This window comes from Candidozyma haemuli (genome assembly GCF_002926055.2).
Source record: "Candidozyma haemuli strain B11899 chromosome Unknown I_2014730914, whole genome shotgun sequence".
NCBI classification, from domain to species: Eukaryota; Fungi; Ascomycota; class Pichiomycetes; order Serinales; family Metschnikowiaceae; genus Candidozyma; species Candidozyma haemuli.
Window position 1 is genome coordinate 440,728 of NW_020289909.1, and position 24,314 is coordinate 465,041.

Sequence of the window (24,314 nt, forward strand, 5' to 3'; positions counted from 1 at the left end):
GCTTATGCCTGATAAAACCTAAGCCGAGCCGTTTTGCACCCAAAGCAAATCCCGCCTACATAATTCCACCCAAGTTCGCGCCAATTCTTCATTTTATCAACTACACCATGACTTCTGAACTCTACTATGAGGCCCTCCCTCCTCAATTGAAACCCAAGCATTACGATGTTTCTGTGTACGATTTGAACTTGGACAACGACACCTACAAGGGTGAAGTTGTGATCGACTTGGACATTGTGGAGGAGACAGACGAGTTGCACTTACACTACAGGGACTTGGAGATTGGCGACATCAAGGCTTCGGTCGGTGAAAAGACCATTGAGGCCTCGGTGGCTTCTCAGGACCAGAAGGGTGAGTTTTTCGTGATCAAGTTTGCGGAGAAGGTCGCTCCAGAGTCTGCTACGGTCCAGGTCTCTGTGAGTTTCACCGGTACCATCCAGACCAACATGGCTGGTATGTATAAGTCTTCTTATAAGGAAGGCGGTGCTACCAAGTACATGATTCTGACCCAGTTTGAGGCTACGGACGCTCGTAGAGCCTTCCCATGTATGGACGAGCCAGCCTTGAAGGCTACGTTCGTGGTCCATATCACTTCTGATAACAACTATACCGTTTTGGGAAACACCCCAGTGGAAAAGGTTCAGGAGAAGGGTGACCAGAAGATCACTTCGTTCCAGAAAACACCTGTCATGTCGACTTATCTTTTGGCTTGGGCTTTGGGTGAATTCGAGTTCATTGAAGGTTTCACCGACGAGACCTACTACAACGACAAACCTTTGCCTGTGAGAATTTATACTACCAAGGGATACACTAAGGATGCAGAGCTTGCTCTTTCCTTGGCTCCAAAGATTGTGGACTACTTTTCCAAGATCTTCGAGATCAAATACCCATTGCCAAAGTTGGACCTTTTGGCTGTCCACGCTTTCTCTCACAATGCCATGGAGAACTGGGGTCTTATCACTTATAGATCCACTGCTCTTTTGTACAACCCAAAGACCTCTGATCCAGAGTACAAGCAAAAGGTGGCCTACGTTGTTGCTCACGAAATCGCACATCAATGGTTCGGTAACTTGGTGACTATGCAATGGTGGGATGAGCTTTGGCTCAATGAGGGTTTTGCTACTTGGGTCGGTTACGCTGCTGTTGACTACTTGTTCCCTGAATGGGACATCTTCAGTGCATTCGTTTCTACCTCGTTGCAAACCGCTCTTAAATTGGATGGCTTGAGAAACTCTCATCCTATCAAGGTGCCTGTGAAGAACGCCTTGCAAATCGATCAACTTTTCGACCAGATCTCTTATTTGAAGGGTGCATCCACCATTCTTATGCTTTCTGCCTACTTGGGTACTGGCACTTTCCTCAAGGGTGTGGCTCACTACTTGAACGCTAACAAATATGGTAATGCCACTTCGCTAGCTCTCTGGAAGAGTCTTTCAGAGACATCCGGCCAGCCCGTTGATAAAATGATGGAGTCATGGATCACTAAGATCGGTTTCCCTATTATCAACGTCTCCCAAGAGAACGGAAACCTTGTGCTTAAACAGTCTAGATTCTTGAATGGTGGTGATGTCAAGCCAGAGGATGATGAAACCATCTGGTGGGTTCCACTCAACGCTTACGGTGACAATGTTGAACAGTTGGGTAAGGATTTTATTGACCAAAAGGAAGATGTTATTGAGGGCTTCAAGGTAGATGGATTCTTCAAGCTCAACCAGGATTCGCAAACCGTTGTAAGAGTTGACTACTCAAAGGAAATTCTTCTGTCCCATATCTTGCCATACTTTGATAAGCTTTCCTCAAAAGACAAGGTCGGTGTAATTGCTGATGTTGCTTCCATTGCTATCTCAGGAAATGAGCACACTAACACGATAACATTTTTGGAACTTGTTAAGTCTATCGTACTCGATAACGATAAGATTGGTGAGTCTTATGTTGCTTGGTTGGAGCTTTGTTCTCGTTTGTCAACCGTGAAGACTACTTTTAGCGGTGAAGATGAGGAACTTGGCAACAAGGTTACACATTTCATTCGCCAGGTCTACTCCAAGTTGGCCATCAAATTGCTCAGCGAGGAGGTGGATGCCAATGATGTTCTCAAGACTAAGCTCAAAGCTCACATCTTGAACAGTGCTGCTACATACCAAGTTCCAGAGGTGAAACAGCTAGCTCACTCTTACTTTGGAAGCTGGAAACAGTCTAAAACTATCGACCCTGCTTTGAGATACTTCACATTTTCTTCTGTCCTTGCGTCGCAGGATGTTACTGAAGACGACGTTAAGGTTGTGTTGGATGAGGTTATCAATCCTTCTGCTTTGGATTCCAGAGAGGTTGCCTTGAGTGCCTTGGGTAACATTTCTAGCAAGGGCCTTGCAAAGAAGATTATCGAGACCATCATCGACATTAATATTGTCCCCGTTATGGATGCACACTTCTTGGCTGGTAACCTCTCCAAGAACACCGTGGTGAGAGATCTCTTGTGGGAGTTCATCAAGGAGAACTACTCTACGCTACACAAGTTGATGTCCACCAACATGGTTGTGTTAGACAGATTTATCAGATTCACATTGGGTAACTACCAGCTGGAAAGCATGGCCGAAGACGTTGAAGCTTTCTTCAAGGACAAGGATGTCAACGGATTCGAAAGATCCTTGTCTCAGGTGTTGGACTACATCAGAATCAATGCTGCCTGGTTCAAGAGAGACCATGCCCTCGTGAAGGAATGGTTGACTACCAACAATTTTTAAGTAGACGCATTAGTACGAGCAGTCCACTCATAACACTTTCATTTTATCTACGCTTTATCATTTCCGTTGAATCATGTAGTGATTACTGAATCTATATAAAACGATTTTTTGTACTGTTGACCACCTTAAGCGTCAAGCTTGTGGTCGTGAGTGGAGGCGTACCTACCAGATGGGTCAGCGTGACAACCCCATTCAGCCTTTGGAACCCATCTCATGACAGTAGTACCAGCGGCCTTGGAGCCATGGAAGACTTCGTCAAACTTGCAACGGTACCAGTAAGCCTCCTTGGTGGTTGGAACATCTTCTCCCCATTCAGGCTTAGGGTTGGCGAGCTGTTCGTCAGTGACAGCGGCCTCAGCAGCGTCCTTCAAACCGTCGATCCAAGAGTAACCAACACCGTCAGAGAACTGTTCCTTCTGTCTCCACAAGATCTCGTCTGGCAAGTATGGCTTAACGTCTGGCTCGTCAGTGGTGTCGAAGGCCTTTCTCAAGGCGTACTTCTCGATCTTGCCCTGCTTAGGGTCGATCAACTTGTCTTCTGGGTTAATGTTCATGCACACTTCCAAGAACTGCTTGTCCAAGAAAGGAACTCTGGCTTCAAGACCCCAAGCCATGGTGGACTTGTTAGCTCTGAGACAGTCAGCGTAGTGCAAGTTCTTGACACGCTTGACACACTCCTCGTGGAACTCCTTAGCAGATGGAGCGTTGGCAAAGTACAAGTAACCACCAAAGATCTCATCAGAACCCTCACCAGAAAGAACCATCTTGACACCCTGAGCCTTGATCTTTCTAGACAAAAGGTACATAGGAGTAGAAGCACGGATGGTGGTGACATCGTAGGTCTCCAAGTGGTAGATGACATCGTTCAAGGAGTCCAAACCTTCCTCCAAAGTGAAGGTGTGAGAGTGGTGGATGGTACCAATGAAGTGAGCGACCTTCTCAGCAGCAATCAAGTCTGGAGCACCGGGAAGACCGATGGCGAAAGAATGCAAACGGGTGAAACCAAGAGAGTGCAAAGAACCGTTGGCGTCCACACCAGAAAGCTCCTTGTTGGCATCGATACCGTCGTGGGAAAGAGAGGAGGCAGCCTTCTCAGCCTCTCTAGCAGCAATGGAAGCGATCAAAGAGGAGTCAAGACCACCAGACAACAAGACACCGTAAGGAACCTCAGCCATAAGTCTCTTTCTGACAGCCAACTCCAAGCTCTCTCTGACTTCCTTGAAGTCAACACGCTTCTCTGGAACCTTAGAGCTGTCCCACCACGAAGGAGTGAAGTAGCGGGTGATTTGGTCGGTGTTGGAGTCGTAAACATGGCCCGGAGGGAAAGCAGTGATCTCGTCACACTCGTCAACCAAACACTTCAACTCAGAAGCGAAGTAACGAGTCTGAGGAGTCTTGGAAGACTTACCCATGTACAAAGTGGTGATACCAATAGGGTCTCTGGCAGCCAAGATTCTGTCGTCTTGCTTGTCGTACAAGACCCAAGCGAACATACCGTCCAAGTGCTTTGGGGCATCGATGTCATATTTCTGAACAGCTGGGATGATAGGCTCACAGTCAGAGTGGGACTTGTATGGGTAGTCAGGGAACTGTTCTCTCAACTGGATGTGGTTGTAGATTTCACCGTTGACAGCCAAGGAGTAACGGCCGTCCTTGGAAACGATAGGCTGGGCGCCGGAATCCAAACCGACAATGGCCAATCTTTCGTGACACAAGATGGTGTTGTTGGAGATGACATTTCCAGACCAGTCAGGACCTCTGTGTCTGATTTTTTTCGTGTTCTTGAGGGCGATGCCCTTGAACTGTTCAACTTCTGGTTGTCTGTAGGCAGCGTAAATACCACACATGAAGCTGTTTTGTTGTGTTTGTTGGGGGTAAGTAGAAGATTCTGACTTTACTTTTTATGTGAATTTTTCAATGAATCATCGTAGTTCCGAGGGCAGATGAGAGTTTGTGCACGTGACCATCCGATGCGACTGCTGCTAAATTCTCACCTTAAGTATGCCCTCGCCTGTGCGATCCCGGGCCGTTGATCTTAAATGTTACCCTCGGAACTCACTTATGACTCAGCTAGAAGCACTGGAAGTTTTAGCTATTTTCGGACTCGGCTTTCCGATATGTGACCTGAAGCTTTATAGATAGATCCTCGGGCTTTTTATTATCAATCTCTAACGGTCACCAGCTGTACATGATGAACGCCATTGGCAGAATATTCTTGACGTATGCGAAGTCACAGCAAAAAGCAATACACGTTCTGGAGGGGCCAGTACAAGCAGGAAACATGTTTACTGGAAAGAAGGGAACAAACCAGCAATGAGTTATAGGAATGTTTGAAACCCGAAGAGTTTACAGCTGGAAGATTGAATCTCATGAGAGAGTGTCCTACTTGAAGATTGTCAGTGAAACGTTGTGGTGAATGAAGCTTAGTCTTGTAATTGCTGACTCAACTGAAGATGCTATGTTTACTGGCTATTGATTTGTTCATACATAGTTGGTGATGGAGATTGGAAATTCCGGCTTTCTTTTGGTGTTCAGTCGTTTCTTTTTCCGAACCATGTTCCATTAGAAGTGCGTAGTAGGTTACATTGGGATAGAAGCAGCCAATGGTGATCCAAAGTAGTCGCTAGGTAAAGATGCTAGGGATTATCATTCTTCTTAATCGTAGTGGAGTTATGGATAGCGAGAGTAATTGTTTTTTTATAAAAGTTTCTTAGCATGTTAAGTTGACATAATTCTTTACAGGAGTAATTTCCATAACTTTCTCGTGGTTTTCGCAGCCATTCTCACTATCACATATTTACCATGAATGATATAAATTACAAGGTGAATGAATCGAGATAAAAAAAAGATTGTAAAAGCACTCTCTTTCCAAACCTCGACACGTTATTTTAAATGCCCCTTCTTCAAAATATTTGCTATTACCCATTGAAAGGAAGACGTTCTGGGCCGGTTAACCCTCATCTTGCTTTCACCTCCACAGAACACCAAAGCAACAAAAGTAAACAAAAGGTAAACATTTCGCCCCTTGGGCCTTCTCCTCTCTCACAGAAGTTCAAATTCACCTTCTATGGAGTTGCTTGCTCTTAAATATGGCCCTTCATGACACTGTGGGACCGGTAGTCTGATTCTCGCACGACCAGTGGCGCACAGTATTATCTCGACTGGCGTTAACTATATCATAAGTTACCATCAAATCCAAACCAACACATCCACTTATAATGGCTCTTTCAAAACTTGCAGGAGAATTGTACCAATTGTATGATCATGATAAATATGCCGAGTGCCAGCGCCTCCTTCCTGCTCTCAAGGTCGAATTGATCAAGCACAACTTGCTTGTTCCAGTGCCTTCCAACTCCCAACTGACAGATCAAATCAACGACTTGAAGATTTCTGAGAGAATCTTGGAAATTGGTGCATTGCTGTCGTTGTTGACTCACGACTATGCTGGCTTTGAGAACTTCTTTGCTTCCTTGCGTCCATTCTACACATCTACGAAGTTGCATGGCAAGTCCGAAACAAACACGGATGCGACCAAGATTATTGCCTTGTACTTGTTATACTTGCTTTCACAAGGTCTTATAAGTAAATTCCACGTCGAGTTGGAAACTATCTACAACAGCCCCTCCTTTAACGTCGAGAAAGACAAGTACTTGAATTATCCAATCGATTTGGAGAGAAACTTGATGGAGGGCAACTACATTAAGATTTGGAAGTTATTGCAAAACGAAGGTTCATTGCCTAGTAAGGAGTTCCATCTTTTCACACAGACGTTGATCAACACCTTGAGATTCGAGATTGCTAAGTCGATCGAAAAAACCAACGATTCCATTCCAGTTTCTAACTGCAGAACCTTGTTATACTTCCCACAAGAGCAGTCAGACAAGGCATTCGAAGAAGCATTGAAGGAGGATCTCGAAGTTGAGGACTGGATCTTCAAGGATGGTGTGATCTACTTCAACACCAAAAAGTCCCAGGGTGCATTCACCGCCGACAACTCATCCATCATCAGCAATGTATTGGACTACGCTGAGCAAATCGAGTCTATCGTTTAATGAGGTTTATTCTAAAGAATTAAAGAAACCCTTATATGCTTCGTCAAGTTCGTCTAAGAATTGGTCTGTTTCATCCTGTGCCAACTCCTGGTTCTCTTCCAAGTTGTTGAGCTTGATGAGCCAGCCAACGAGCTTTGATTTTCCAGGAAAGTCGATAGGCTTCGAACTGTCGTTCTCTTTCAGCACCAAGTCATTCAAGCTGACTACCAAGTCACTCAAGAGCGGGTGAAGTTGTGACTTTGTCTTGTAATTAAGCTTCAATGCATCCATTAGAGTGATAAAACTACCTGTAGCTTCTGCCACAAGTCTTGCCAGCGCCAGCGCCGATGCCAGTCCCGGTGGTTGGGTTGTAGATTCATCCTTTGCCTCTGAAGTGCTCTCAACGACCGTGTGGAAATGCTGAATGGTTGCTGGGACACCCGATGTGAGTCTTTCTATTGCTAGCGGTACATGGAGTCTGAATTTCTCTTGCATTAAGGGTAAAAGGTTATCATGGGTGTCCTCTATTCCTGGCAAGATCTCAGCGAGTACGGATTTGTGTGTAGGGGTCTTACCAAAGCCCTTGAGGAGCATCTGGTACTGATTAATCATCCGCATCACTGTAGATGTGTACTTTTCTTTATCGGTGATGTAGTCCTTCAAGAAGGAGTTCTCGATCATTTCCAACACCGTTGCTATGGAGAAGATCTCACAGAGAGACTCATAGACAGCCTTATGCACCGTCGTGGGTAGCAAAGTAGCTCTTGAGAACTCTTGATGAAAGTTGACATTGGGATTATCAGCCGGCGTGTATGATGTGGTCGCTGTAGGGGCGTAAGCAGGAAGACCAGACATGGTGGTAGTGATTCTCGAACGAGTGGACAGTGCAGGAATATCACCGTAGGACGGTGGAATGGGGATAACCAAAGGCAGACTATCCTAAATTATTACTCGATACACGTGACCATCAGATGGCCGTAACGGTCCAAGGAATAGCCAAGTGCTTCCCAATCTGTCCTATTGACTTTGTATAGTACAGGGGCAGGGCGAAACCGTTGAAGCATCATGTGCACCTCCTCGTCTTTGAACGTAGAGGCTGCTTGATTCACTGTATCTCTGCCAAAAAGGTCCCTCGCAACTAAACATTCTCCTTTTATCCAGCTAAGCAAGTATTCGCTGCTGGCTCGGTCATATGGTGACACCGTTAACGGTAGGTGCACAATTGTATCTTTGCCATGGCTGATCTTCACTTTGACGATGACTTCATAACGAATGGAAAAGAGTCTGCCCAAAGTTGTGAATCCCTGTGTGTGCGTTACAGGAACACCTTCTGTAATTTTGGAGAGATTCCTGTTCTTGTTGAAGGTTGCGCTTGAGAACTTTACTGTCAATTGATCCCTGTACGGTTCGGTCGCATCAGAAACAGCAAAATGGCGTAGGAAATCATTATCAAACGGAAAGGGAAACTCGAAGATATGTGTGGTTCCGTCAGCAGTTATAGGTTTGTCACATTCGTCAGTCTCGCTGCGCAACTTTATCTCTCTTTTTGAAGGAAGACCAGAGTCGAATCCTTGCATATATTCTTTCAATTGCATCGTAACCAGCTTAAGCCGAAGATTTCGTTTTCTCTTATTGTGCAAGGGGTTGCCGCCAATCTTGACTCGCAAGTGGAAAGGGTCCAGTGGGCCTAATGAACTGATAGGCAATTCAAGATCGACTAGAACTTGGTTATCGGAGGACGGACGCTGCTCAATGATAGGTTCGTTGAATTGGCGATATAAAGGAAGGGTATCGTATAACTTTATAGGGATAGCAAACTTCTCTTCGAACGAGAATTCCGTATGTGCCGAGGTACCACCTGTAAAGCGAACACACAAGTAATGAACGGTAGAGGCATTCCACGAAGGGAAATAGCCACTGGATGTGAGTTGTTTCGGTAACGGTAAAAGGATGGGAATGTCTAGAGCCAATAGTTTCTGGTAGAATTGGCCCATTGGTGGAGCGTAGACCATCGGGTCCTTGCATAATCTATAGATTTTTGTAGGTTCACTAGACCCTAGCTTCGATGAAACAACCGCACGTTGTTCTGTACGGAGTTCAATACCCACCAGTCGGCAAGTAAACAGGATAGATCTCGAGCATCTGATCTCTATAGTGGTTTCTATCCTCGGCTGGTGTGGTTAGTGAAAATCATGAAAAAATGGGAATTTGGTACATACTATGGAGTGGGGAACGCCTGGAGCGCCTTTCACAATGCTCCTACCGTCTGTCCGTAGTCCAATATGAACGGGACATTCAACTTTCGGAGGAGCCATGGTCTTCAATAGATTCAGGTATGTGGAAGATACCCTGGGGTACAGGTTATAGTTGAACGTGACTTGTCACGTGTATTTTTTACTTCTACAAGAATTTATACGGTATTTATGAGGGCATTAAAGCATAATTTTGTGGCATAATAAGTTAAAGTTTTGCGTTAGACAGACGTGTCTGGTATGGGATTAGTGTTTGGGTACCGCATGTGTATGGGTGGGGCATGAAAAGTAGGCTCGTGCGATGCGTCGGTTAAGAGCACCTCGAAGCTCACAAGATATAAGGAACGATGGCATACTTGACATCGTAATTGTCAAATTTCTCTTTATAGTAAGCCTTTGTTCCCAAAGCAGAAACGCTAAGGTTCGTTATGACAAAGATCCAGCTGCCAAGGAAGTTCCAGTCAGGTACAGTATATGGTTGCTGAACAAGCAGGAGCAATAGGATTGTAAGGTAAAGGAATATTTCATCGAAGTAGTGGGCACAAGACACGAGCTTGAAAAAGTTAAACGTAGGCACCGAGTACTTGACCAACGAGGCCAAGTGCTTGTGGTTAAGGAATTGGTCAATGGAAAACGCCAAGAAGATAACCACGAGCACGGGGTACTGCCAGCTCCACTGGATGTGTTCCCTGTTATCAAGCAAGCCCAAGAAACAGTTGGAAGAGATACCAAGGTAGTAAAGAAGGCCAACCAAATAATGGGTGAAATGCATTTTCAGCTTAGAGCTCCATTCGGTCAATGTATAACTTTCCACTGCTCTTCTAGTAGCCTGCAACGTCAAGAGAGCCCAAATGACAGTATTCTTCGTCACAGGAAGGTTTTGCAGCCAGATATAGTAGACCTGAGACCACTGAAGGACCAGGTAAAACACGTAATAATGAGCAAACCAAGACTTGGGCACCCGAAGACTCAGAAACCATTCAATTGCCTTTTCAAAAGGCGTATCCAGGCCAACTTGTTTCTGCTGTGCGGTTTTACCATACTTGAGTAAGGTATTGAACTGGGGGAAAATATAAAACACGATGATATTTGCCGACACCGCAACAAAAACCGCCGAAATGACTAGTCGAGGGTCCCAGCCGTATGTATAGTTTTTCCAATCATCAATTACCATACTGAATGAGTCTAGATGTTATCCAGTGGTAGTTGAGGTAAAGTGGCGCACTGTGGAATTGGGCGGCGCGGAGTGTATTAAAACCGACTAAATCCAGGCGAAGAGGACCAAGCGTAAGCGAAAACTTCTTAATCTATAAGCACAAAACACTAGGAAACATCGCTGGGCTAAGAATATAATGCAGCACGATCCAGCCGAGTTCGAGGCTGTGAACGAAACCGCTGCTTCAATTTTTTTTCGGAAACCTGATCCAAATAAGCCTGATTCCGCTTCTGATAAGGACCTGGAAGAGCATAGAAATACGCTGGAACATCCACTTCCACTTGACAACAACAATATGGGTGCTGGAACTTCGTCTGCTAGTAGACCAGATGTTCCTGAAGATGTACTTTACGAGAATGCTTCGGCGGAGTCGGACTCCCAAGACTCTGATGATTGGGATAAGGACTGGCTTTCTCATGTGAATAGCTTGTCTATCTGGGCGTCGCCCTTGAGCCGGATCTCTTTTGTCTTGTTCTTGGTTGGTATTGCTATTACCGTGTCCCAGGCCTCGCTGGAGGTGATCAACTACAAGCTAGCATGTCAGGTGCTCATCAAGAATAGACTTGCCTCTCCTGTTGAGCAGCAATGTGATCCTGTTCAAACCCAGGAAATCGTCTCCACTTTTCTCATGTGGGATTTGGTTATTTATTCAGTGGTCTCCTTGATTACATGTACAAAGGTCAGTGCTCTTTCTGATATCTATGGGCGGAAACCTTTCCTTACGGCTTTCGTCGTTCTAACCAGTGTCAACTCATTTATCAAGTACTTCCTTGTTTCAACCACAAACGGATATCCTATGGTTGCAATGTGGTGCTCTACAGTCATTGGTGCTACTTCAGGAGGCCTGGTAGCCTTGGTTGCTCTTTTCAAGGCTTACATCACAGATATCTCTCGTCCTTTGGATAGAGTTAGTGCTATGAGTTGCACTGTGGTGGCTTTCTCTTTGGGTCAGATTGTGGGCCCTCTGTTGTCCTCCTTCGTTTTGTCTTATTCCAATCAAAACGAGAACGCTGCTATTCCTAAGGTACCCCATGTTTCCAGTGATTCTCCTGACCAAACCAATATGGTTCCTCGCGTGGAACTTATACCCATGAAGATTTCTTTGCTTGTACTCACAATTGCACTGGTATTTTGCATATTCCTCTTGCCAGAGCTGAGATCTCACAAGTCGAGATTGAAGTCAAGGTCCGCGTCAATGATTCTGTTGCAGGCCAACAGAACAACATTGCCATCTGTTTGGTCCAGAGTTTTGCATTTCTTGAAAGACTATGTCAAGCCACTTCGTCTTCTTATCTATCCATCTGAGCTCAAGACAGAGGAGAATGCTCACAGGTTCTGGCGTGTCAGAGTATGCGTCTTTTGTCTCTCGAACGTGGAAATTCTTCTGGGTGTCATTATGCTTCTGGTGATGCTCATAGAGTTACAATATTGCATCTACAAGTACAAATGGGACTCAGTCACCATTTCAAACTTCACTATCGTGAAATCGCTTCTCAGTATCGTCGGAATGGGTGTCATCGTGCCCATTCTTTACAAATACGTATTTCCTCGTTCCAAGATATTCACTCCAAGATCAGATACTTTTGATGCTGCAGACTCCTTGGTGATGATCGTTGGTTTGTTTCTCATGGTTGTTGCACAGTTTGGTGCATCGTTAGCACCCAACGGTTCCATATACATTCTTTTTGCAATTACGAATTCGTTAAGTACGTGTTTTGGTCCCGTATCTGCCGCTGCTCCTGTGAAGTTTTTCCCTTCATCGAAGGTCGGTGAATACTACGGTGCTACGGCGTTGGCGCTGGGCCTTCTCAACCTCTTCACGCCGATGGTCAGTACTTCTTTGTACAAGTACGGTATAAGGGAAGGTTTCCCTGGAATGCCTTTTGTTTTAACTTCGTTGCTTGCGTTGGTGTCCTTTATTTCTACAGTTATTGCAAAGTGGAGTATCCATGAAACTCGTGGTTCTCTCTCTTTGGGTTAACCAATTACTTCTTGCGTGAAGAATTATAGATTAAATTCAATAAACAGGAAACAAAAGACTACAGGATGCTAGATTAATCTTTCATATGCAACGTTTCTATTATACAATCTCTATTATCATGCCCTCATCAACTTATCTTCCAAAGTACTTGATCTCGATGGGTCTCATCAAGTTGAACCCAACAAATGCAAAACCGGCTCCCAACTCGAAGCCAATGTCACCACCTCTCTCACCGATCTGTCTACCGATGACACCACTGTACCATTGCTGGTTCATTCCAAGAACAACACCAGCGACACCACAACAGAAACCAAAGACACCAGCCAAACCGACAGGGTAGGCACGCTTGTCCATGTAGTTCTCGTAGTCATAAGCAGACCAACGGCCTCTGTTCCAGATAAGATGCTGGGAAAGACACATGGACTCATAGATGGCCAAGTAGTAACCGATCAAATTCATAAAGTTTTCCATAACGGACTCGAAATGGTAGTAAGCAGGAATACAAATAGCCAAAGTAACAAAGTTGGCACAGACGGTCCAAACAACACGAGGAACCTTCTTCAAGTACGAAGAAAAGGCCTGGGCACTCATGGCAACAGAGTACATGTTTGGAATGTTGTTAGCAACGGTAGAAAGGGCCAAGACAACACACAAGAACTGACCGAAGCCGTGAAGAGAGTCCTTCACGAGAATGGCGTAAACAAGACCACCAACAGCCTTCTCTTGGTAGAGGTCAGCCCACTCGTCATTTCTCAAGGTAGCAGTAGCACAAGCAGCACCCAAAATCAAGGTGAAGATCAAGGGCAACAAAAGACCGGCCAAGATACCAAAGAAAATACGGAACGAGTTGGCGTTACGAGGCTGGTAGACAGTGTAGTCAGATGCATAGGTAGTCCAGCCACTGGCGTAACCGAAAACGGTACCACCGAAAGACAAGACATTACCGGCAGTGGTTTCACCACCTTTGGTCTCACCCCAAGTGAAAGTCTGAGCCATGGCCATACGGCAGATGATGGCAATGAAAATAGCCAAGTTTGGAATCCACGACCACTTCTCGTACATGTGAATGACATGATAACCGAAGAAAGTGACCAAGATAGTGCAGATGACCAAAATCAAACAGCCAGCCCAAGGCGGGAGTGCTCCGTCATTGACAATGTTAAGCAACTGAGCAGAGGCCATAATGTTCACAGCACCCCAACCAACACAAGCGATCATGTTAATGAAAGCGAAAATTCTCATACCGTAGTTACCTAAAAGGTATTTCGAAACAACCATCTGACGGAGACCCAAACGGCATCCGAAGATGGAGAAGTATGCCACTGGCGAGGCACCCAAGAGAGCGAAGAAGACAATCACCATAATACACTGGAACAATGAAAGCTTGAACACAGTGATACCAAGGGCACCCAAGGAGAAAGTGGCAATGACCAAATTGGCAGACAACCACATAGAAGCAGCGTTCCAAATGGAAGCGTCAGTCTTTTCATCGTCAAGCACAAGATCAACACCTTTCGTCTCGGCATTAAGCTTAGCAGCCCATCTGTCGAAGATGTTGACGGAAGCCTCGGAGGTCTCAGCGTGTCCAGACTCCTCCAACGACTTTTCAAAAGAGTCAGCTGAACTCTTCTTTCTAAAGCATTGCCCAAGGCTCTTTCCTGGTCGGACATTGATGCGATGAGATATGACTAGGAAGCAATTGCAAAAAAGCAGGCAATTTTCAGACCTTCAAAGGCGAGATTGTCTTGAGGAAACAAAAAAAATGTCTTAGGACAAATCCAGAAATGCTTGAGTCTTATAAAAGACGGAATGCTGCACTTGCAAAGTTTTTCAATGCTGATAAGAATCCGCGTAAGTTGCAAAAATTTCTTTTTCTTATTTGCCCTCTGGCTCACCTTTTTTTTTTTTCTTCGCCTAATACTAAGGATCTCATTGCCTTGCCCAGACGCAGGTACTGCACTCATACGCTCCCTCTAACAAAGAAACCTTACCATTGGAACAAGTAAGCATCTCGCTTTTTTCACCTAAAATGCACGTCTGCTTACTTGTGTGAGAACCCGCCCTGTCCCATTGGGACGTTCTTATCTACTTATCTTTAAGAAATGAGATAGCACGAGAAACAAAGTTACCCCACTCGTTTCGGAACATCCCGGGTCTCTCAAACCTTTTTATAAAAATCGTTTTAAATCATCAACACCTGGGCTTTTTGGATCTCCCGCGGAGCCCCCTCGGGTCGGTAATTATCGTCGGCGACGCTTGTACTGTATTGCGGCCACGGCAATTGGCAGGTCCAGATAGACAAGGATGGTGAGATAAGAAGAACGGGAGGTGGGAATTTCGAACAAAGGGGGAGAATATAAAGTGCTTGTGATAGTGAAGAGTAAGGGATGATTTTTGGGTTTTTGTAGGGATGGGAAGACCTTTTTTCCTAATACTACTTGTCTTTTAGTCTTCTCGGTGAAACGCCCTGCGGCGCCGCTCAACAGGCAGAAACGGTTTTTTCATGACCTGACGCTAGGCAAGTGACAGGAAGAGTCAGACCGTAATTACATCTTTTTATTGGCTTGACTGCGGCGAGGCTGTTGACGTTGATTGTTGGATAGAGTGGTAGAGAGTGGAAGAACTGGGGTTTGGTTTATACTGGTGGGATGTGGACATTCTGAAAAATTTCTCAACGGTGAGCCAATCAAAGTATGTTTAACCTTCACGATTTGCCTGGAAATCCCATCAAAGTATGTTTTACCGAGGCTCTCTATGGCCAGTCTTCGTTTAGATCCAAAACCTTGGTCTCTGCTGTTTGGCTTTCCAGTTGACATGTACTCAATTTGCTTGGGCCTTCCGTAACTTGGTTTTGTGGCTAGCCAAGCCCTTCCCTTACGCCTCACTTACGGTGACGCTGTCGTGAGTAATGTGCTCTGTAGAGGATGACGAAGACTCATGCATTGGGCAACGGCCTCTGTTCCGCCAGCCAAGGCATATGGCTGAATTGGGAAATTGTAGTCGTAGTTGGTTATTGATGGGTTTAGTTAGCAGGTATCTTTGTATGGTAGAGGCTTGGTAGGTGATAAGAGACTACTGGCAGAGAAGGAATGGTTCTTTTAGGGCATTTTGGAATCCAGGATTCCCAAAGTCAAGGGAAACACTGACTGCCGCTTCTGTACTCAAAAAGCATTCAAAACCGTATTCTTGTGGCTGCTTTGCTATACAAAGTGGTATGTTGATGTTGGTGCTACTCGCATTGGCGTTACCTACTCACCAGAGAACCTTCTCAGTTTGGATGCCACAGAGCACAAACAACTACAAGAAGCAGGGGAAGTCATGTAAAGGAAGCTCGCCAATTATTCGAAGTGATCTGTAACCCACCGCCAGACGAACCTCTCTCAAGCACCGTCACAAGCAGCGTGCTACCACTATCGTCACTACCTCTAAATTTATCTTTTTTCTTTTTTTATATTTTTTTTTTTTATATATCAACCTGAAACTATAAGCTATGGCGTCATCGTGGACATCATCGTCGCCGACAGACAGTCACTGTGATAAATATCAGGCTTGGTTCAGCGGCATGAGCTGAAGAGGCTCCCCAACCTCTGTCTTCCTGCTGCCTTCCCTCACCAGAAGCACACCTCCAACAACCGAACATCAACAGCGACGACATCGAAGCCATCGATAGCCCCCAGTAGTCAACAGAAGCAACAACATTGATAAGGCACCAAGGGCATATGAGGCTCCCCAACCTCTGCACTAGTGACTTACCGCAGTCGCCTTTCCTTATCAACACCGAGGACCAACGACAACAGCGTTAGAAGGCATCCCCTTGCCGATAGAAGTATCAACAGACGACCAGCAACAAGAGTTGAAAGGTTCTCCCCAACTCTTACTCTAGTATACCGATCGCTGCCGGCACCTTTCTCAGCAGGTAGAAACCACAACGGAAACGTCAAACACGCCGTAATAAGTAGCATAGAAGCGACAGCCGTCAGTAGGCGACAACGAAAGGGCTCCCCAACCCCATCGCTCTCGTGTGTTCCCATGACAACAGCGGCTCCGTTCTAGATAGCAAATGAAAGCGTCAGTTGGTACTCCATCACCGATAAGAGCAACACCAGTCAATAAGCACTAAGGGCGAGAGGCTCCCCAACCTCCACCCCAACGTAAATGCAACTGGCGCCACCCCTTCTCGGCGACAAAGCCCAACGACGACAGTATCAACGTCGCCCATGATATCCAGTCCTCAGTAAAGGCATCGACAGCCGACAGGCAAGCGGACTCAAGAGGCTCCCCAACCTCTGCCCTGCTAGTACCCATCATCGTCTCAACCCCTATTCAAAAACCAAAAACCAACGACAACGTCGATAGTGTCAAGATCATCGAAGATACCCAGCCATCAATGGAAGCGGCAGCGTCGACCAGGCACGAAGAGCTCGAGAGGTTCCCCAACCTCTACTCTCTAATGTACCCAACCATCACAGCTACTCCTTCTCAATAACCAAGTACCAACGACGATATCATCATCTTCCAAGCTTCGAAAGCTTAAACATCTTACTCTGATCCTCCAAGTTGTTCAGAGCGGCCTTCTTGGCGGCCTTCTTAGCGCTTCTCTTCTCACGGTTCTTCAGAGGCTTCACCTTAGGCACCTTGCGGGTCCTTGTAGTCTTGACCGACGTCGAGCTCCCCAACTCAACGGGATCGGATTCAGGAGAGACCAATGTAGTCTTAGCTGCTTTCGGCAGCTGTTCTGGAGTTGTCTCGGCGGTGCTAGCCTCCTGTTGTTTGTCCGTGATAGTGTTTCCAGTGTCAGAACTGGAGTCGTCCTTGTCGCCCAATTGAGCGACAACAATCTCTTTAACTTCTTCTTTGACATCGCCATCCTTGTCGGCAACGGTGTCGGCAATGTTTTGCTCCTTGGTCTTATCGTCAGTGACCTTGGTGCACTTGTTCTTGTCGTCAGATACAACCTTCTCACAGACCGGCAAATCCTCATCCTTCGTCGTGGCGGCCGGCGTCGTCGTCAACTCCTCCTCCTGATCTTGTTTCTTCTTTCCCCACTTAGCTTCCTCGAAGCGCTGGTTATAAAACTCTACTATGGCGTCGTAGTTTGCTAGCCATTCGTTCCTCTCACTGTAGTTGTCATAGAGCTTATGCCAGTATATCTGCTGAGCGATGTCTCTGGCTCTGAAGTCACTGCAACCGTGGACGGCGGTCGTCCAGAAGTAGTCGAACTCGCCGGGGGCCCAATTGATAGGGACAAGTAGTCCGTTGTGGGTGAAAAGCCATCCGTGCTTCAGCCATTGAGACTGGAGAACATCGCTCGTGAAGACGCAGCCCTGGGAGTACCAGAACGGGTCAGGCGTGTAGCTCATTGTGATAGGTTAGTAGGGCGACTTCTTGAAGCTGTTACTGTTGTGGTTCTTGAAGAATAGAAGAAGGTTGACTGCTGTAAGTAGACCAAACAGGTGTTGGTCGAATAAAACGAAACTGTAAAACGCTGTGTTCTTCCTAATCTGATGCAGATAGAAGAGTATTGAGGGCTTGTTGTTGTTGACTGAATGTGATTTACTTTTGAGAACTTGGTAAATCACTTGTTGAAGTTTAAGAAGAAGAAGAAGTGGTAGAGAAAGAAAATGGGAATTTGGGAGAAAGCTCGCTTTTATACCTATTTGTGTCAGCGCTGGGAAGCCAGGCTGCGAACCGAACCCTCAGCCAGAGCTACCTGGCGCCTAACAACTCATACAAAAGACGCCTTCATTGAAGGAGCCCTGATTGAATAGCTACGCTCTTCTCAGAAAAGAATGGGCGTTTGTTTTACCTAAATATCCCAAGCTTAAGGCTCAGAGAAATGGCTGCAAAATCTCAAATGCACCCCAGATCCTTCACTCATATGCGCATAGTTAAGAAGGAGAACAGCATCCGTAGAATTTTAAGGGGCTATGGGGAGATTTTAGCAAGTTTGATGTCCTTGTAAGTAATTAGGGGAATCAGTTAACTTCTATGTCTCTTTAAACTCTCTCTTTGGCCTCTGAGAGAGAGAACCAGGGAGGGTTGGTCTCCCCTGAGGCGCCTACTTGGAAAGCTTATCCTGGTAGGTACAGCCTACTCGGTCTAATGAAGCCTTTTGATGCTTTAATAGATGAAATGGTTTTTGTTCAGTAATCAGGAGCTCCTTCTTGTTCAAAATTCATGTGGTAAGTGACCAGAAGAGGTTCAAAAGCTTTCACACGTGGTACGTAATGGAACTACTAGGGTTGATGAAGCCGTTAAGCAGTCTCGGATAGGTATCTCTCTTCTTACCTCTCATCCTACATCAAGAGAGTTTTTTCGTCGCTTACAGCAACGGTGGTCCATGAAGGCCTTCTATAACTAGTATAACATTAAGGACTTTTATCTTTGCACATACGTATTACAGCACGCCCGGTTGATATTGCTAATGCATGCGGGCCACGGAGTGGCTAATGCCCTGGCTTTTATACTCTAAAGTTGCTCCACCGGTGGATTAATGCCAGGGCGCCAGGAGGCACAATTAGAACAACCTCATTACTTGGTACCAAAGTGAATACCCAACACCAACGCCAAAATAATCACAATAATAAGAAGAATGATGAAACACCACCACTTCTTCTTTCTCATAGCCTTGGCTGAGAACACAGCCTTCTGAGTGTGGCCCACACCCTGCTCAATGTCGTGCTGGGCGGTATCGACCTGCTCTTCGATTTGCTGGATAGGCTGGTCTTGCTCAATAACAAGCTCCTCCATGTCGTGGAAAAGCTGGGTCAATTCAGCCATGGTCTTCTCCAACTTAAGCAACTCACGATGACGAACTTGCACCTCGTTAAGCACAGTACGTGCCTCACCTCTACGGTTAGATTGCATCAAAGCCTGCTGGAAGATCTGTTGGTTAGGCGTACCGTCTTCAACGGCAGCTTCAACTTCCTCAGCAGTAGCATTAGGGTTGATAATCTGGTACTGTCTGGCCAGCTGAGCCTTGGTCTGCTCTCTGTTGTTGGATTCAGTCAAACGGTATCTCTGGATGTACTCCAAGAACTTGTTTCTAGCGGCCTCAGCCTGGTCAATCTTCTGTGGGTTTCTCAGTTGTGCTGCCTGGGTCTGAACGTTCTTGATTCTCAGTTTCAACTCGGATTGCAAGCTCAGCGCTTCCAGAACCAACGCGTCAACCTGTTTGGACGAGTATTCAGTGTCTTCGTCGTTCAAATCCAATTCCTGAATGTAGTTTCTCTGCTTGTTCGAAATCAAGTCCACCAAGTTGGAGTAGTTGTCTAGCTGGGTGTGAATATCTTGGATCTCGTTCATGAAGGCCACGAAGTCGTCTTCACCGGCACTTCCGCCAGCGCTGTATTTCATGCTGGTCATTTCGTACAGGCTGGCATTATGCCCGCCGTTGTAGTACGGATTACTCATTATTAATTATGGACGTGGAGAAAAAAAAGTGGTGTTTCTGGAGGCCCGATTATTTGCAGTGGTACGAGCGACCTTAATGTATGTTTGATTTTTTTTTTCCCTCCTCTTGCCTGCCAGGTATGGCTATGTTAGGTTCCTGCAGAAAATTCGCGTATTACTGGCGCATTTTGGCGTCAAGCTTAGCTGCCAATTCTCCAAGGGGGGCCTCAACCAAAGCCTAAACGGTGCATTCTTGACAGAAGAAGGGCTAATATGAAGTTTTCTTTGGTTCTTATTTTGTTTAAAAAGGGGAAATTTCCACTTCCAATATTGACGTTGCCTTGTTCACTGGACAGTTGCAAAATTCACGTGACTCGATGCCAAAGCGTGGATTGTACCGCCCCGATTGTCGAAGCATGCACTTGAAGAAACGAGAGTTAAAGAATGCAGGGTGGACCAGACGAAGAGCCGAGCCGGCGACGTTTCAGCGTGACAAAGAAATCTAAGGCAAGCGTCTTACATTGTTCTGAGAACTACTTATTGATCTTTGAGAGCCTTCTTTGACTTCTCTTGTCTTTCTCTCTTTCGCCTCAACACCGCCTTGACGTGACGTGGTAAGCATTTTTTTTCGCAGCCGTTCAGATGCCCTCGAGCCGGGGCGCCGCCCAAAAGCACGTAATTAACGAATACTAAAAATGGCAAGGCGGCAAATGTGTTTTCTCTTTTTGTCCTCTATGAAAAGCTTCTGTCGCCCGTATTTATAAACAAGGCGAAGCTCGCTTTTATCTTTGTGACTCGTGGGGGACTCTGGTCTTCTCACATCTTGCAGATTGAAGCAGTATAGGAACTCCATTGATGACCAGGCGCTTTGCAAGGCGATGTTTATGTCGAGGAGGAAATGTAGGAGTGGCTGACGAGGCTAAGAAGGCAGCACAAGACGTTTGTTGGCTGAAAAAAGTCGGCGTGGTTTATGGAAAGTGGTGGGTCTATGGGGGTAGATAGTATTTGGTCTCCATGGATGATGTAGGAGCGATCTGATGTTCTGGAAGAGGAAGCAAGTGGAGAGGAATAAGATGTTTTCATTTGGACCAGAGAACATCTAGTTCTACTTTCTTTGGAAAATAAAGCTAGCTTCCCGGGTCTGAACGTTAACCCACTTCTGCATCTAAGACTGCTAAATGGCTGCAAACTTCCACTTGAAGCCAGAACACTTACACATTAGAGTATATTTCGGTTCTCTCGAAATACCCTGAACCAGTCTTTCTCTGTTTGAGACGATTCAAATATCTCATTTGTCAGACCTTGCCGCTTTCTATAGCTGACATCATGGTCCCTCTATCTACTCTTCCTTATCGGTGCGCACAGCTCAGATCTACTACATCTGACAAGATCAACATTCGTTATTCTACGCCACCAACTGCCATGGACTCCCAGGAATTCATTCCTCTGAAACATCAAGCAGCTGGGCATGACGGATGCATGACCTCGGGTTCTGTTTTTGCAAAACTCACGTCCCAGCAAGAGATAGACTTCTACGAACAGACAACTGCTCCAGAAGAAGAGTTACCCCAGGGTGCCCACTTGAGCCATTGGATGCCCACATACATGGGAACACTAAGTGAAGGTGTAATTGCTGCTGATAATGAAACCGTCACGACATTGGTTGCAGACGATATCAAGGATATCGAGGAGGTGAAGAAGAAGACGCCGAAAACCGACAGGAAGTACATCGTCTTGGAGAACTTGTACCATGGATTCACTCATCCCTCTATTCTTGATATCAAGCTTGGTAAGATCTTGGTGGATGAGACGGCCACTGATGAAAAGAGAGAACGATTGGCTGCCGTAAGCGCATCCACCACCAGTGGGCCATTGCACTTCCGTATTTGCGGAATGAAGCTATTTAAGGCCAGTGACAAGCCACTTCCAGAGGTCTTTCCCAAAATGCAAGACACAATTCTGGAAGATCATGATAGCATACAATTCGACAAGTTCTACGGGCGCTCGTTGGATACAGACAACGTCGAGAAAGGCATTGCCCAGTTTTTTGCATTTGTAGTTGATCCTAAACAAAGGAGACTTCTACTTACCAGATTCCACCAGCGTCTCCAGCTTCTTTATAATTGTCTACTAGATTCAGAAGTGAGAGTTATTTCGGGTTCTCTCTTCTTTCTTTTCGAGAACGACCCTAAACGTTGGGCAGAGGCATTGGAGGATGAGGAAACGTATTATGCATTGGACCCTTTGGTTCAGGAGTTGGAAGATGAAGAAAGCGACTCAGAAGATGAGCTGGTGGGTAACATTCCGCTCAGTAGTCTTCATGTCATAGACTTTGCTCATGCAAAGCATACACCCGGAGAAGGACCTGATGAGAATATCATTGTAGGCGTCGAAAACCTAATTGACGTATTCGAAAAGCTCCTAATAGCTTGTAAATAATTTTATTACCTAGTTTACAAACATCACCTGACCCTTATTTACAACAACTTGGTGATCTTACCAATGGCAATCGTGACACCCTGATCTCTCAAAGTGAATCTACCCAATTGTTGGTAGTCATTGTAGGTCTCAGCACAGACAGGCTCTGGGGTCTCCAAGACGGCAATAACCTTCATACCCTTCTTGGCAAATGCTGGTGGCTTCTTGGACTTTCTATTAGTACCCTTCTCCAATTTATGCTTCAATTCGACGAAACGAACTTCCTCCACGGCAGTATGCAAGTGCATGACACAAGAGAAACCGTTGGACAAAATCGACTTCAACTCAACAAGGGCAACTTGGGCTTCGAACTTTGTGACAGTTCTGACTGGGTTCTTTGGAGATGTCAACACATAACCTGGAGCGACGTCTTCTTCTTCGACACCCTTGATCTTCATACGAATTTGCTCACCACAAATAGCAGTGTCAACCTCTTGTTCAGTTTCATTAAAGATACTGGAGACTTCGACACTGGTTCTGTTAGGCATCATCAACAAACTGGCATTCTTCTTGACGTGACCAGACTCAACCTTACCTTCAACAACACAACCCATGTCCTTCATCTTAGCAGCAATTGGCAACATGAATGGAGCGTTCACGAAACGGTTGACAGTCTTCATGTTATCCAAAAACTCCAAAAGAGATGGGCCCTCGTACCATGGACAGTCCTTGGAGTCAACTCTGTCTTTAAGACCAGCACCGGTATAACCAGAGACTGGCATGAAGAGAATATCATCCTTCAGGTAGCCGATACCCTTAAGGAACTGAGCCACCTTTGTGGTACAGTCCTTGTATCTGTCTTCAGACCAGCCGACAGTAGGGTCGTCCATCTTGTTGACAACGACGACGATCTTGTTCACACCCTGAGTCTTGGCCAAAAGAGCGTGCTCTCTTGTCTGACCACCCTTTTCGAAACCAGTTTCGTACTCACCTTTTCTGGCGGAAATGACGAGAATACCGACATCGGCCTGAGAGGCACCACCAATCATCTCAGAAACGTACATCTTGTGGCCTGGAGCATCCAAGATAGTGTATCTTCTCTTGTCGGTCTCGAAGTATGCCTTACCGACCTCGATAGTCTTACCATCGGATCTCTCTTCCTTGTTGGTATCCATAACCCAAGAAAGGTACCAGCCCTGTCTGCCGGCATCCTTGGCTTCTCTTTCGTACTTGTCAACGGTTCTCTTGTCCACAGCACCGGTCAAGAAAAGAATGTTACCACCCATGGTACTCTTACCAGCATCGACGTGACCCATGAAGATGATAGAAAGATGGTCTTTACCACCGAACATATCGTTGATAACCTCCTCGTCGACCTCGTCCTCTTGTTGTCTGATGACATTCTCGGCAGAAGGCACTGGTGTAGATTCCTTTGTGGCAGCTGGAGTAGCAGTTTTAGAAGCAGTCTTAGAAGCAGCGGCAGATGGAGCGGCAGAAGACTTGGTAGAAGCAGACTGAGGGGTTGGAGCAGCTGGGGATGGGGTGGCCTCCTTCTTTGGCTCTTCCTTTTCCTTTGGCTCGGGCTTGGATTCCTCCTTCTTCTCCTCCTTCTTTTCTTCCTTCTTCTCTTCCTTGTTCTCCACGGCAGCAGCCTTGGTGTTGTTCACCAACTTGACAGAAGAGCTGGTAGCCAACTTCAAGGTTCTCTTAGGCTTAGCAGCTGGAGTAGCAGATGCCTGTTGCTTTTTCTGGAAGTCAGCCAATGACATGCCCTGCTGCTGAGGCTGTTGCTGTTGTTGCTGTTGCTGGTAATCGCCGTATCCCTGGTACTGGTTCTGGTACTGGTTGTAGCCTTGGTTGTAGCCACTGTAGCTGTTATTATAGTTGTTTTGGTACTGGTTGTAGCCCTGGTTGTAGTTGTTGTAGCCACCACGACCACTGCTGTATCCGCCACGGCCACTGTTGTTACCATAGTTTTGATATTGGTTGTACTGGTTGTACTGGCCGTAACCGCCTTGTCCTTGGCCCTGGGCCTGGTACTGGTTGTAGCCACCCTGAGGCACGAAGGATTGCGAGCTAGGGTTGAAGCCCTGTTGGCTATTTTCATCCAAGCTCTGCTTACTGAAATCCTGGCTCAATTTGTCCTGGTTGTACTGGTCCGACATTGCAAAGCTGGGTTGGCGATGGAGGTTGACTTTTTTTCTGATTTTTTACTACCTTGCGCTCTTGAGGGCACGTGAGCCCAGGCCCATAAAGAGAAGTACATGTTATGGGACCCATAAA

The 24,314-nt window shown here is 46.0% G+C and overlaps 12 protein-coding genes across 12 annotated transcripts; 4 read left to right on the forward strand and 8 right to left on the reverse strand. All coding sequences in view use genetic code 12, as the record gives it.

Moving 5' to 3' along the window:
* Positions 1–107: 107 nt before the first annotated feature.
* On the forward strand, positions 108–2,741 carry CXQ85_005101 (M1 family metallopeptidase; the record flags this gene model as incomplete). The annotated part of the gene is made up of 1 exon (XM_025488703.1): positions 108–2,741. One exon carries the CDS (start codon positions 108–110, stop codon positions 2,739–2,741), a length of 2,634 nt encoding a protein of 877 aa, XP_025343470.1.
* A 125-nt stretch (positions 2,742–2,866) lies between these two features.
* ASN1 (asparagine synthase (glutamine-hydrolyzing) 2) lies at positions 2,867–4,588 on the reverse strand (the record flags this gene model as incomplete). Its single annotated transcript, XM_025488704.1, has 1 exon — positions 2,867–4,588. The coding sequence occupies one exon, from the start codon at positions 4,586–4,588 to the stop codon at positions 2,867–2,869; it is 1,722 nt and encodes a 573-aa protein (XP_025343471.1).
* Positions 4,589–5,959: 1,371 nt separating this feature from the next.
* Positions 5,960–6,793, forward strand: CXQ85_005103 (proteasome regulatory particle lid subunit; the record flags this gene model as incomplete). The annotated part of the gene is made up of 1 exon (XM_025488705.1): positions 5,960–6,793. The coding sequence occupies one exon, from the start codon at positions 5,960–5,962 to the stop codon at positions 6,791–6,793; it is 834 nt and encodes a 277-aa protein (XP_025343472.1).
* A 31-nt stretch (positions 6,794–6,824) lies between these two features.
* Positions 6,825–7,627, reverse strand: VPS28 (ESCRT-I subunit protein; the record flags this gene model as incomplete). The annotated part of the gene is made up of 2 exons (XM_025488706.1): positions 6,825–6,831; positions 6,879–7,627. 2 exons carry the CDS (start codon positions 7,625–7,627, stop codon positions 6,825–6,827), a joined length of 756 nt encoding a protein of 251 aa, XP_025343473.1.
* A 92-nt stretch (positions 7,628–7,719) lies between these two features.
* On the reverse strand, positions 7,720–8,766 carry CXQ85_005105 (uncharacterized protein; the record flags this gene model as incomplete). Its single annotated transcript, XM_025488707.1, has 1 exon — positions 7,720–8,766. One exon carries the CDS (start codon positions 8,764–8,766, stop codon positions 7,720–7,722), a length of 1,047 nt encoding a protein of 348 aa, XP_025343474.1.
* A 586-nt stretch (positions 8,767–9,352) lies between these two features.
* Positions 9,353–10,198, reverse strand: DFG10 (putative polyprenol reductase; the record flags this gene model as incomplete). The annotated part of the gene is made up of 1 exon (XM_025488708.1): positions 9,353–10,198. One exon carries the CDS (start codon positions 10,196–10,198, stop codon positions 9,353–9,355), a length of 846 nt encoding a protein of 281 aa, XP_025343475.1.
* Positions 10,199–10,376: 178 nt separating this feature from the next.
* CXQ85_005107 (uncharacterized protein) lies at positions 10,377–12,221 on the forward strand (the record flags this gene model as incomplete). Its single annotated transcript, XM_025488709.1, has 1 exon — positions 10,377–12,221. One exon carries the CDS (start codon positions 10,377–10,379, stop codon positions 12,219–12,221), a length of 1,845 nt encoding a protein of 614 aa, XP_025343476.1.
* A 132-nt stretch (positions 12,222–12,353) lies between these two features.
* Positions 12,354–13,891, reverse strand: FCY21 (purine-cytosine permease; the record flags this gene model as incomplete). The annotated part of the gene is made up of 2 exons (XM_025488710.1): positions 12,354–13,823; positions 13,847–13,891. The coding sequence occupies 2 exons, from the start codon at positions 13,889–13,891 to the stop codon at positions 12,354–12,356; spliced, it is 1,515 nt and encodes a 504-aa protein (XP_025343477.1).
* A 2,838-nt stretch (positions 13,892–16,729) lies between these two features.
* CXQ85_005109 (uncharacterized protein) lies at positions 16,730–17,581 on the reverse strand (the record flags this gene model as incomplete). Its single annotated transcript, XM_025488711.1, has 1 exon — positions 16,730–17,581. One exon carries the CDS (start codon positions 17,579–17,581, stop codon positions 16,730–16,732), a length of 852 nt encoding a protein of 283 aa, XP_025343478.1.
* Positions 17,582–18,752: 1,171 nt separating this feature from the next.
* On the reverse strand, positions 18,753–19,634 carry SSO2 (syntaxin; the record flags this gene model as incomplete). The annotated part of the gene is made up of 1 exon (XM_025488712.1): positions 18,753–19,634. The coding sequence occupies one exon, from the start codon at positions 19,632–19,634 to the stop codon at positions 18,753–18,755; it is 882 nt and encodes a 293-aa protein (XP_025343479.1).
* A 1,401-nt stretch (positions 19,635–21,035) lies between these two features.
* Positions 21,036–22,052, forward strand: IPK2 (inositol polyphosphate multikinase; the record flags this gene model as incomplete). The annotated part of the gene is made up of 1 exon (XM_025488713.1): positions 21,036–22,052. The coding sequence occupies one exon, from the start codon at positions 21,036–21,038 to the stop codon at positions 22,050–22,052; it is 1,017 nt and encodes a 338-aa protein (XP_025343480.1).
* A 38-nt stretch (positions 22,053–22,090) lies between these two features.
* SUP35 (translation termination factor GTPase eRF3) lies at positions 22,091–24,196 on the reverse strand (the record flags this gene model as incomplete). Its single annotated transcript, XM_025488714.1, has 1 exon — positions 22,091–24,196. One exon carries the CDS (start codon positions 24,194–24,196, stop codon positions 22,091–22,093), a length of 2,106 nt encoding a protein of 701 aa, XP_025343481.1.
* Between the last annotated feature and the right edge of the window lie 118 nt (positions 24,197–24,314).